Source organism: Symsagittifera roscoffensis, unplaced genomic scaffold, assembly GCF_963678635.1.
Source record: "Symsagittifera roscoffensis unplaced genomic scaffold, txSymRosc1.1 SCAFFOLD_544, whole genome shotgun sequence".
Taxonomy (NCBI): Eukaryota; Metazoa; Xenacoelomorpha; order Acoela; family Convolutidae; genus Symsagittifera; species Symsagittifera roscoffensis.
The window spans coordinates 18,417-32,432 of NW_026971032.1; the positions used below are offsets into that span (position 1 = coordinate 18,417).

Sequence of the window (14,016 nt, forward strand, 5' to 3'; positions counted from 1 at the left end):
GGACCATGTTTGAGCTTTTTGTTCAATGTCTGCATTATTAAAGAAATTTTTGTATGGATTTTTTTTATTTTAGACAGAAAACAAACGCCCAACAAAGACCAACTAACGCCCAAAGAACGCATAACGAACGCGCATTTAAGAGCACACTACCAACAAACTGCCAAGAGAGCCTTTTCTTGCCCACTAGTTGAATGAGCTGAAATTTCATAGCGCTCTGTTTAAAAAATTCGAAGGCTGAAAAAAAATAACTTAAGCATCTCCTGCCTTTAACCGATTTCGGGATGCGCGGATAATAAAGCAAATATCCATTTTATGAAAATTGGCCCATGGAAAATTGCTTTTTGTTATGTCATGTCATATCACGTCTTATCATTGTTCGTCTGTTTTTTTTTGGTATTTTGAAAAACTGCTGCTAAGCTACTCATTCAAACTGAACTATTTATCAACTTTGCTGACAAAATTAATCAATTTTAGTTATTTTCCACGCGGTTTTGATTGCAGAGTTTCTAAATTTATGAGTATAATCAGCCTCGGTGGTAACTTTTGCCTCAGAAAAATAATGATTAATACTTGTTTTATGTAGAACCAACTAAAATATCGTGTTGGAAAGCCGCTTGTCTTTGAAATTGAATCTTGAAAGTATTTATGGCCCCTGTTGACAATTTATGACAGAATGACAACTAAGGTTCCGACCATTTTTTTTCAACAGGGCTGTCGTACAACGAATTCAGATTGTACGAGGAAAACAAACTGATTCATAGAATTTGAAGATTTCTATTTAAGTTTGCCTCGTTTTTAGGTAATGCTTTTCGAAAATTAACTACACCTATTTTTCGCCTTATTTTTTTGTTTCGCTTTGTTTTGTTTTGTTTTAAAAAGCAACATGATTTTCTTCCATCTTGTCGAATCAGCCCAGTTTGAGGAGATTCAGAAATTCGTTCAGAAACACTGATATTTGTTCGCAGGTGAAGTACCACAGTCTGTCATCTTTTGGCTGCTTATCCGGATGGTATATCTGCTGTGACTTCAGGATAATCTGAACAGATCAACTCACAGACAATTTGTACTGAGAGCAAAAAGTATAAAGATAATCGCGAAGAGGACGCAGAGTTTTTAAACAAAATTTCAAGGGATCTTCATGAGGTTCCTTGAAGTCTCATGGAAAGTTCAAAAAGTAAATTTAAACATAATATTCAATACCACAGTTGGAAAAATTAACCAAAAATGAAACTTAAAAAAGAAACAAAATTTGTTCCATTTCTCTGATTGTACATGAACATGTCCTGCATGTTCAAAATGGATGTCGTCAGGGGATGATTTAGGGGGTGTTATTGTGCGGAAATTTGGATTTTCAATTTTGTCTGTGTGGTATAAAAGTTTATCTCAAAATAGGGTGTTTATACTATTCTAGGAGCGCCAGGAAATAAATTTCGCCGACCTAAAAATAAGGGTCGACAAATTTTTTGATTTTTTTTTAAATCAGCCCCCTCTCAATTCGAGAAAATCCTACATTTGCCCTGGATATCGTAAAACAGTGCCGAAGGGAGTAGAAGCTTCTGGCTGGCAGGCTTCGAACCCACCGAGCGAGGGAGAAATGTCGGCTTTTTGACAATATTGTCGACTTGTTGAAAAATCGTGCCAACGTTTGGCCCAAATTTAGAAAGTATAGCACTCTTGTCTCGCCCTAAACTTCGCCGCCTGTTCAGTTTTGGGCTATTCGGTAGAATGGGATAGCTAATTGACAATCCGCGAATAAAGGAAGCGTCCGGTAGTTTCATTCAAAGTTTGAACAATTTAAGTTCGTATAAAATTCAAATGAGCAAATTTCAAGAAAATTACTGCAGTTTTTTCATCAACTTACTTTTTTATTGTCTTTCTCATCTATGGCTTCAATTTTTTTAGCGTCAAATCCTGCAACTTTTGGTGGGTATTTTTTAATGATTAGCAACACCTCATTTTTGAACTGATCAATGGCAGATACTCTTCGATTACCGAGGAAAGCTGCAACCTCCATTAGTTCCCTTTCATACAGCTTTTTTTCGTCACTTGACTTGTCATGCTCGCTTTTCAATATATCTTTTTGAAGTTCACGCAATTTTTCTTCCGCTTCTTTGTACCATTTTTTATTGGTCATGTTTTTGGGATGCAATGATAGCGCTAGCTCGATACTTTTTTTGAAGTACCCTTTTGCTTTGATTCTGCTGTTTGGCATTTTGAGTACTTTCAATTGGTAGGAGCCCATTATGCTCAAAATCTCTGCCTCCAGCTCGACATCTTTGTCTCGGACTTGTGACAGAGCATAGTGGTACAAATCATACACGCAGTACGCCAAGTCAATGTCTAAAATCTCTCGGTCTTTCATGACCTCTTCATGCTTCTCGTTTGCAGCGGCAAGCGACATTCGTCCTATGACTTGAGTAATCTCAGTTAGAGTCTCACTTTCTAAGATGTCGACTTCCGCGTCGAGATCGACAAGATATTCTTTATCAGTGGCCGAAATAGAAGGCATTTTTTTGGCTTCATTGAATGCTTGTCGGAACTCTTCGATAGGGCGCCGAATCTCCTCGAAACAATACTTTGCCTCTTGAAGGTTGCCCTTTTCACCGTTAACGATGCCCTTCTGGAAAAAAAATTTCGCTTTTTTGAAATAGAGCAGAGATTTTATCGCAATGGCTGTTTTATGGGTGCCTGAAACAGAAATCATAGAGAATAGGAAAAAAAATTGTCACTTGTAAAATCTTACTAAATGTTTTATCCGATTCTAGGTATGATTATTGCTCTCGAAAAAAAAAGCTTTATTCGCAAAAAATAGAAAAATGTAATTTTTTTCAAGATTCGAATAACATCATAGCGGAAATTTTCTGCTTACTTTGGATAGAAAAAAAAATTATAATGATTCTGAGAAAAAAATATACAGTACTTTTTATTACGGATGACAAAAACTTCAAGTTACATTTAAATTCAGAAAAAGAGAAAAGGCAGACTGAAATAGTCCTAAGCTTCGTTTCTACTAGGTTCATCAGAGGAGGTATTGTTAAATGTGGCCTCGAAAGTCAGTTGTGATCAAACACACACTCTTTGCGCTGATTACTTGATTGATGTTACATAATGACCCAAAATCTAGTTCTAGATTGCAATTTAGAATTTCGAGATTGAAAATTAGTGGGATGCTCAGCTCATAGATTAGTTCTGGAACAATTTATCCACCGTAACTCGCTATCATATGTTCGGTCGGATAGGGTTGTATTACTCCCTACTCCTCAGTCAAAAATTAGGTCTGAGTTCTCAACTTACTTTTCGTAATCTAAACAGATCTGTAGAAACACTAGTTCAGTAAGATGAAACATGATTGGTTTCCCTAGTCGATCAGGAAAGATTATGTTGCAAGATCTTGCAGGATTCTTGCAAATGAAACTTATCTTGCAAGGACTGGCAGATGGAAGTTGTCTTGCAAGAGATTGCCAGAGTGAGATTATCTTGCAAGATTCTTGCAAGATCTTGGTGAATAACATTCTATGAATAGTTTCCAGAAAAACACTGTGGAGATCCAAATCGACCAGGGTCACATATAATTCTGAGTTTAAGTTCGGATAAAAAAAATTAGGTTGAAATATTCAATTATATGCTCATTTTTAATCTTTCGTAATGTAAAAAGCTTCACGTTGTGGTTATACTTTATGTAATTCGAATTGAGATTTCCAAAAACGTTTTATTTGGAATAGTTCATCCAGTTTTGCAACTCAAGCGTTTGAAACTTTATTTTTTGTTATTTAAGCCAAAATTTCGATCGACAGAGTCAATTAGTTAGAGATAATTTGTATGTTTTGTTCACATAAATGCGATAAACAGTTATGTTCATATACTCTTGAAGATACATTTTTGTGGATTGTTTCATCTAGTTTTGGAACTCGAATGGTTAAAATTTAATGGTTTCTTAATAATGCCAAAATTTCAATCAATAGAGTCAATTAGTTTGAGAAATTTTGTATGTTGTGTTCACATAAATACGATAAACAGTTATGTTCATGTTTTAGGCGGAAATATTTTTCTCTTTTGTTCTTTGTTAAGTATTTAAATCACTTCCCTCTACACTTCCTGCACAAATGCTAGAGGTTGTCTTTAAAGAGCTTGCTTTAGAAAAGTTATCGGCCCTTACTGGTCACGAAAACTTTTTGGTTGTGGCAAACTATGACTTTTAGACTTATTCTATCATTTTGGATCTCTTGAACTATTCCCCCTATGGTAGCTTAAAACGAAGTACCACCCCATGAAAGATACAATTAAGTGATTAAGCATGTGCGAGTTTCGTACCTAGTAACGAATCTCGCAACCCCTTTCGTAAAAGAAGGATGATAGTTGACTAGATTCCAAAAATTTGGTTATACAATTTGAAAGGTTTATGGCAAGAATTAGATCAATTAGCTTGCCGCAATTCAGTTTGGAGTGATTTTATTGCCGGATAATTTGCCACCCGTAAATAATGCGTGGTATAATTTTGGCTTCAATTTATGAAACGAGCAGTTTAGCTACACTCGTTTTAGGTTTACATAATGGTGTTGGAACTCGACGAGGCCCATGATGATCCAGTGATCAAACAAGTATGATGATAATGATACAACGGTGATAGTATGAAAAATCGCGCTGTCTTAAAACGCACAAACAAACTCACCGACTCTAGAAAATCTAACACTTATCTGTTGCAATTTGATTGAAATGATTATAAGAAACCATATCGTGCCAAAAACTGAAAATATATGTTTGTTGGAGATGGCCAACCACGCTTATTCTAAAAAAATTTGATTCTTTTTCTAAGAAAAAGGTGGATTATCAGAAGAAATAAACCTATTTGCAATTGAAAACGCTTTAACAATTGGTGTCGAAACAGTTGTGGTACAGATAGACGAGTCACTTATGTCGAAAAGAAAGGGCAACAAAAGCTGATTGATTCCAGATATATGGGTGCTTGGCGGCATCGATTCAGCTACCAATGAAAAATTTCTCGTGGTGTAGCTGATGAACGCGGCATTCGAAAATTCAACGAGGAATTCTATAGAATGCAGCATCTATAAAAAGCCCCGTTGAATTTTCGAATGCTGCGTTCATCAGCTACAACACAAGAAAATTTTCATTGGTCGCCGAGTCGATGCCACCAAGCACCCATATATGTGGAACCAATCAACTTTTGTTGCCCTTTCTTTTCGACATAAGTGACTCGTCTATCTGTACCACAACTATTTCGACGCAAACTGTTAAAGCGTTTTGAATTGGAAATAGGTTTATTCCTTCTGATAACCACTTTTCTCTTAAAAAAACTTAAGAGATTAAAATTTATTAAGATTAAACCTGGTTGGTTTTTAGTTGAACTTTATAACGCCGCATTTCTTCTGAATTTTATAAAACGCAAGACTCGTAAAAACTTGACTTTTTTCAAAAATTCAACTTTAGCATTTAGATTGAACTTTGCTGTTCCGATTAGATTCTAATCAAACAAGAATTTAGTTTCTTGTTTTTTATTTGAGTTTTTTTGGGCTTTTTAAGCCTTGCTTACCGCATCAGATAATATATAACCGGGACGATCAACTCATAGGGCAGTTTTGAATCATTACATCCTCAGTACCTCATGCTATCTTATTTTCGGAAAGATACGTCTTACTCCCTATTCTTAATTCTGCTCTTACTTTCCTAAGTCTAGATCTATTGAAATACCGAATTTTCGAGGTTTTTCTCAAAACCGCGTTTGCTCCATCCATTCTGTAGGTTGATTTGAGAAGAAATTTTCTGAATGAATAGAGGGGTTTTATAGGTTGCATCAGGATTGATTTGTACGATTATTTCATAAAAATAAAAAAATCTTATGTGAATTAATGCTAATGCTAAAGGCGGAATGGAAATGAAACTCTAATCAGATTGCACTACCATGTCCATACACCAGAAAAATTTAAAGTTTTTTTCTACTTTTGCTGCAAAGTTAGAACAAAACGCTCTAAAACCGACTTCATAAATTTGATTTTTTCGGATGAAACATTAAATGAAGTCACAGTTTTGGTTTGTGAAAACTAATTTGACATCCGCTGAGAAATCACCGCCTTCTCTTTCTGATTGAGTTCACTTTCGGTACTTGATCTATTAAATATATCAATGATGATTTGGGTGCAAAGTTAGCCTTAAAATCAGTAGTTACCTTCGGCCATAGCGGACAAAATTGAGTCCTTACTCAATTCTGGCTCTTCCAACTCAAAAACAAAGACCACCAAGCTAATCTTCTCACTCAGTTCGTCAAATCCAGATGTTTCTTCATTGGTAACCAGCTGCAAATAGCTCATCCAGTGGAATATTTTGGTAATATCGTTCAGTTTAAGACCAGTTATGTCGTTGCACCTTGCTGGATTCTTCTTACAGAAAATCAATTTCCTTTCCAGCGACCTTTGTATGCACGATAGAGCTTTCTCCTTCTGCCATCGAAACACAGCTGCTAAAGCTGCCTTGCAAAAAGCTTCGTAACTTTTATCTATCCATTTTTCAGTCACTGCCGGTGATTTATTGGCACAATCTTTTTGTTCCAGATTTTGGCCTTCTTTCATCCAGCTATCGAAGCTCATTGTACAACTAAAATTATAACCAACAGATAATAAAGCTAGCATATTCATATTGTTTTAAGATTTAATTCGGAAAAAGGCTGCTTGTATCAGAGCGAAGCCTTTTACGCTTGTTCCGACTGCCTTTTAAGGTTTATGGAGCAGTAATATCATGAAAAAATTAAAATATAACGATTTTTTTTTGAAAAAGAGAATTTTTTGTGAAAATCATCTCCCCACACGCAAAATAAGGTCCAAAGTGATAGATTTTGCTCCTAGTATGGCAAATAAGCTTCCTTCAACCCATTTGGAACAATTTCAAGGCGGATTAAATCTCCGCTTACGTGTTAATAGCGCGATAAATTGCGCGCCATTAACACGTAAGCGGAGTTTTAAACCGTCTTGAAATTGTTTCAAATTGGTTGAAAGAAGCTTATTTTCCATACTAAGAGCGAAATCTATCACTTTGTACCCTTTCTGGCGTGTGGGGAGATGATTTTCTCAAAAAATCTCATATTCAAAAAATATCGTTATATTTTATTACATTGAATTTTTTCATGATATTACTGCCCAAATTGGCAAAAAAAAACGCCCTGAATTGGCAATATTTAAACTCCCATGACATTACAAAAAATGATCACATGTAGAATTACTAGTAAAATTTCAGATAAAACGGTTTGAAAATTTGAATCACTGGGCCTAAGCTAGTATTCAGCTGGGTTTCGCAAAAATTTAAACTCACTTTCAAAACTAAAAGAAAATCGAACTTTATTTAAGTCAATCCAATTTAAAATCGTGTTCAAATATTAAATTTTTAGTAAATCCTGGGAGTCCGTAAAACTGAAATATGACCATCATCGGAGATTGCAATTTTTCTTTCATTTGCTGAATATTTTTAGGTGAATTCAGAAAATTTCGAAAAAAATTCACAGAAAAATTCAGAAACCCTGATCATACAATTTTCATATCTAAAACTTTGTCCTAAAGTTCCGTTTTAATCCATTAGTATCAAAAGTTGAGTAAAAAAATCCATTATAAACAATTTTTCATGAATAAAACTTGTTTGATTAGCATTTTTCATTAGTAGCATTTTTTATTTGAAAAACACAAAAAACAAGGATTTTCTATAAAAAAAATAGAACCCACTGGTATGTTAGTGCATTTCAAATTTCAAATTAAACTGCATTTTGAGATTGTTCGTACAGATAAAGTATACGGTGTCACTCAGATTTAATTTTTTTGACTAAATGTGAAAACCGTAATTTTGTGCTTGTGGCCAGAACCCGGATTACATAGCCACGGGAAAAACTTGGGCTCCCTGTCAGGAATTTAAAGAGTCCATGTCAATCCAGGACTTTCTAGCAGGGGCAAAAAGACGCGTGTTAAACACCCTTCCAGCAAATCCAGAAAATCAGCAGTTGTTTACAAATTTTTGTTCTTAATTTAATTTTTGCCGCAACTAGTTTCGGAAAAAAACTTCATGCGGAATTTTACATTTTTTGGCGTAGTTCATGCTCAATTTTTCACACAGAAGAACCAAAAATTAAAAATGAACGTTTCTTTTGGAGCCATAATTATTGTTTTTGGTGTTTTCAAATGTTAAGATTAAGGTAAAGATGACAAAAGGCATCTTAAAATTTTCAAACACAATTTTTTAGGTAAAAATCATCCAGCCGCATAGTAAAAGTTATATTTATCATTAATTTATGAAAACTTCGAATTTTATTTATGATGGTGAATCTACAAATGCAGTGTTTCTGCGAGACTTTGCCAATTAATCTATTCGTTTTCTTATATGAAAATAGTCTATGGCTTGTTATGTTTTCGGACAGGTTCGAAAACATTTGCAATTTTAAAAACTCAACCGAACAACTTGAAATACTCTTAGACTGCTCCGGGACATGTTTTTTCCCTGGTCAGTCCTAGCTCCAGGGATTTCCCCAGGGACGGACTCCTTTGGACAGGTAACCTGGGAAGGCTTTTACATCAAAAAACTTAAAAAATGGAAATTGTGTCTTGTTTTTTTTTTTGTTTTTCGTACCATGAAGAAGAGTAAAAACTTTAACTCTGGACTTACGCAAAAAACACATAGTCATTAGAAATGTGAAATGTAGTAAAATTAATTAAGGATTGGGGGTGAGTATGATGATCACTAAAGGGATCATTAGTTGTATGGGGTTAAGTTAATCCCTAATTAATCTTGTATCAACTTTTTCGTAATCATATTACGTCTATACTTTTTAAATTGATCTTTACATGCTCGTAGAGTGGAATGATTCCTATGTATCGTCTAATGTGAAATGCAAGGTAAATTTGTAATGCAAGGTATCTAAATAGCACGTAATTGCGTTGTAAAGCAGAAAGCATTCAACGGCGAATGAGTTCCAATTTCACGCACCTAACCCGGGTTAACATTCATAGACCAAAAATGCTAGTCATACAATTCCATAAAATAAGTATATGAAAAATACTAGACATACAAATTTCATACATTTTGAAAAAATGGTGCTATCAAACTTTGAAGAACTTTTTTCTTGTTTTGGAGAAAAACATTCGGTGTATCGTGCAAATAAAAAAGAAAATGTTTTGTCAAAAAAATTGCGTATCATACAATTTCCATACATGGAAATTTTATGACTAGCGTTTTTTTGACGGCGAAAACAAAAACTTTTTCAAGTAATTTTGAAATTGCCCCAATTTTATTTTTCAATCGCAAATCGAATTTTGTACTCAAACAAACATTTAAAAAAAACATTTGCATACAAAGTTTTTTTCGTGCATAGCGTAGTCCTGGATACACTAATATTGGATTTTTTCCTTTTCATTCATTCATTTTTTTCAAAAACGCTTAAAACTCTTACTTTTTTGTATGATATGATAATGTTTGCATTGATCATTGTCTGAAAAGTTAAAAATTCAATTTTTAAAAGCAATCATCGTTTAATATTTTTGCCAAAATTCAAAACTTTAATACTTTCGTTATATTATTTGTGTGAAACAGAATTAGGGCATTTCAGGCCGTTTCCAGTGCATTTTTTATGCGAGAGGGTCGAACTTTTGGTTACTCTACTTGGAGTAACCAAGGTTTTTGTAACTTGTGCTGGGTTACGAACAACCAAACAATTTTGAGAAAGTAAAATATAAAAAAAATAGCTTAGATAAAAATTATAGTCATACAATTCCCAAATATGAAAAAATAGCTAATCATAGACCTTTCAGGCAATTTCTGTATTTATGTAATTGCTTAAAAAAGTGTATGATTAGCTTTCTTCATGTAGGAAAATTGTGTGATTGGTGAGAAACTTTTGTATGAAATTTTTGTACAAGTTATGTTCAGAATATTTTTAGACTAATTGTAATGCAACTAAACGAACTGTTCTTGTATATTACATGCTAACGCATTAGGATTGAGCTTTAAAAAGCTTACATTTAGTGCCAAGCTTGCTATTTTTTCAATTGCTCTAATCGTAGTATGATGGTTAACTCACAAGTATCGAAAACAATAAAAATTTTGTAAAAATTATTGGCTAGCTCGATTATAGGTCGCACTGTGCTGGTTTCCCTGTATAAAGATTTTGATAAGATATCCATTCATTAATTTCATTAAGTTTCAATGAATTAAAAAGCAGCCATTAGACTATGTATCAGACAAGGTATGAAGTTTCCAAAGTACCATGATAAATTATGAAAACGGTAGCCTGCAGTGAGCTTGAGTGTTGATGAAAAATTAAATATGATTGTTTTCTGGAATTTCATTTCAAATTTTTTCGTTGATGTGTATTCAGAAATCTATAAGCAAGGTTCGTAGATTAGTTTTAAAAAATTTAAACTAGATTCAGGCCTATTTTGTTTTAATTTGGCTTGATTAGTGTTGCACCTGAAACTGAAAATCTAAAAAAAAAATCAACAACCAAAAATGTTTCTAAGGCCTTTGGATAATCAGCTGTAGGGTAGCAATAACTTGAAAATATTCGAAAAAAAACTGGGAATAACATGCTTTCAAAGTTTTCCAGGAATCAAAAAATAAATTTAGATTCATTAGTCAGTACTAACGTGTTTTTACATTTAAAAAGCCCTACTAAAACAACAAACGAACAACGGCGATTAGGTTCTCCAATTAAAATGGAAATGTGGATAATTGGTTTGATTCGAATAATAGTTGCAAGCAAAAAAGAAAAGAGAATGATCGTTGCGAGCGGAAAAATCCAGTTTTTCATGAAGAAAAAATCTGAATCAGACAGTATATACAGACAAGACTGCTCATATTAAGGCAAAACCTTGAATGTTCCGACAATAATTCGCCTCGAATCGTTTTTGATATCTGAAAAGTTTACAAACTACAAATTTCAGGCTGATAATATCAAAGAGTTAAAATTTCAATTATTTATGGAAATAATAAGATCAGTTAGCTTGCCTCATTTTTAATTGGAACGTTTGTGAGTGCGGATAATAATTTTCCACGCCAAGAAAAATTCGCGTTTTGAGATGAACTATCAAAGTATCAATCCAGCAGCAAAACCTTTTTTCGAATTTGATCGATATATTTTTACATGGGGGCCAGTAGTTTACCATATATAAAGGGAGTTAGACTATGGTAATTAATTACTCTTGAAAATTTTAGGCATTGGTGGTACATTAAAATCAGTTATGCCGAAACAAATTTAGATCAGCTCGACATGGAATTTCACATTATTGTTCCGACTTTCGATGCGAAAGTAACGGAATATTTATGCTCGGGGTGGGTTTTTTTTCTTTAGACAAATTTTGACTTTTTAACTAGCCATTTTTGACGGAATTTTTTTTATATCATTCGAAAGGTATTGTAGTCCTGAGCTCAAATTTGAAGAGATGTTTCACCTGTGATTATTTTTCGTAAAGTTATGGGGGTTTAAAGATTGCCATTTTGGCCAATTTGGGACAATTAACGCGCGATATATTTCGCGCTATTAACGCGTAAGCGGAGAGTTAATCCGTCTTAAAATCGTTCCAAATTGATTAAAAGGAGCTTATTTGCCATAATTGATTAGTTACAAGGAGCTAAATCTATCTTTTTGATCGTATTTTGATTTGTTTGATCGTTGATTTTGTCCAAAATTTATAGTTTTTCATGTTTTTTTTTTTCAAAAAAAAACTAATCGATATAGATAAAAGGGCGGTCGCAATATTCAGGGCTTTGCCCTGGTATACGCGCAGTCTTAGTCTAATAGGTTTCCAAACATGAAGTTAAGTTTCTAATGGCCCTAATGTTGGGTAGGTAGGAATAGAACTCCATTGTGCTTATCAATCCAGTTACATTTGAATGCGACGAATGTCAATTTAGCGACTCGGCATTCCACTACACAAAACACTAGTATATTTGACTTTTTTAAAGACTTTATCATTGAGTTTTTGATGAGAGCTTTATTGCAAAACGAATGTTCCCCCATCCAGTTTCAACCGTAATTCATCATTCTAATTACCATTTAGTACCCGTCTTTTAAAAAAATGAGAAAAAGTTACTGTAATCAACTAACAATCGAAAATATATTCCGATGTTGAAATCAAAACATAACCAATTACAAAACTTTTTAATAATCTAGTTTTTGATACAATTAAAATCTGTTAGAAAATCCTTTATTTTTATCCACGTTTCAAATTCCATGCTCTGTGAATCACATGCTCTAAAAAAATTGATCAAATGTTTATGCAAATACAGACAGTAAGCCAAAATTGGGAAGTCATTTCCTGGACAGTTGCTTTCCGTTGGCTACAATTATACACGTTCACTTTTTATGTCATAACTAGCCTTATGTTCACCTTAAAATTGAATTTGCTGATAATTTCCAAAAGACTGAATTATATACAACTCCTAAGCTTCAGACTAATAGTTTTTTGTCTAGCGCGGTATCAGTTTTGACAGTGATTTTGTTTAGAGCGGCAGAATCAAAAACTACAATAATGTCTCTAGTATTAATTTGAAAATTTTGTCTATAAAACACGAAAGAAAGTTAAAAATAAAAAAACTTGATCCCAACAGATGTACTTAAGCATGCTACCAAGACAACAGATTTTTTGGTAATGCTGACCTATAATTTCTCATGGGTGAACAAAGGCAGCTATTGCAAATATTGAAAACTTGTTTTTACCCGCATCCAGGCATAGGACTGAAAAATTGATTATGAAGAACTTTCATGATGATTTTTCGACAATATAACTGATTAAATTTACAAAATCTAGGCGTTCATAGGATGTACAATTGATAATAATTGTGATGTTTTCCAAGAGATTATAATCTCTTATAACGATTATAAACGATTATAGTTCATCCAAAAAACTCTTTAATCTTTAATTTTGCCAAAAATTTATCACAACGAAAGTAAATTTCATTGTAATTTATGAATTATTATTTCTCTGTTATCACAAAATTTCTAAATTGAGATGTCCTTTCACAATTTTCCTGACCTGAACACAATTTTTTTACTTGAAAAAAATTTTTCGTAGAAATTACTTCATTTTGAAAGGTTCCAGTAGGTGAAAAATAAATCTTGCAATCAATTCATCAAACTATACCAATGTTCTGATACAATGAAATAAACTCAATTATAATGGAATTTTTGTGCAAAATATGTGAATTAGAAATTGTGTTAAAATAACCGAGTAAATCTATTATAAATGATTGTTAATGCATCGCCACTGTGTCGGTTAAGCATCGATTGTAATCGATTAAATTGTAATATAATTGATTAGAATTGAAATCAGAGAAGACATTATAGACGATAATAAAAAAACGATTCAGTTCAATTTTTATCAATTTTAGAAAAGCTGGTGCTAAAATCAAACTATATTTGATTATTGACAGTGCAAACTGAATATGGGTACGCATTAGAACAAAAGACCTTATTCAAAAATTGCTCGGTAAAATTCAGACCTGATCTTTCGAGAAAAGCGAGCTCTCTTCTGGACTAGTTTTGTAAACGTTTTAAAACCCAATACATTTGATATATATATCACTTGTTTTTATTCCAATTTTTCAAACAGCCTATAACATTCGAATTTTGTTAGAAACTAAAAATCATAGCTGAAAAGTTTATCTCACGTTTTCGGTGTTGGACTCCAGATTAAATTGCAGAGTTCGGAAAATGGAGTGCCAAAATACAATTCATTTGAGCAAATAACCTAAGCAATGCGAACCGATTATTTTAACTTACCAAAGGATGTTTGCAGTTAAAATAAATATCTGATGTTTGATGCATATCACATGCTATTGCTAAGTTAATGTTGTTTGACAAAAACAATGGCGACAGAGAAAAAGTAAATCGTTGTGATTGGAATTAACAATATAATGCATTAAAAAAACTTTTGAAGCCAACTTGAAATCATCTGTTTGCATTTGATTTCGATTTTAACCCTCAATAACACCAAACAAGATTTTCATACGTCTACACGAGAGATTTTCACTTCA

The 14,016-nt window shown here is 33.2% G+C and overlaps 1 protein-coding gene across 1 annotated transcript; it reads right to left on the bottom strand.

The window, feature by feature from the left end:
• Positions 1 to 907: 907 nt before the first annotated feature.
• On the bottom strand, positions 908 to 13,755 carry LOC134856129 (uncharacterized). The gene is made up of 4 exons (XM_063872493.1): positions 13,651 to 13,755; positions 6,182 to 6,606; positions 1,862 to 2,688; positions 908 to 1,036 (listed from the first exon to the last, which is right to left on the bottom strand). Exons 2-4 carry the CDS (start codon positions 6,597 to 6,599, stop codon positions 908 to 910), a joined length of 1,374 nt encoding a protein of 457 aa, XP_063728563.1. The 5' UTR covers positions 6,600 to 6,606; positions 13,651 to 13,755.
• Between the last annotated feature and the right edge of the window lie 261 nt (positions 13,756 to 14,016).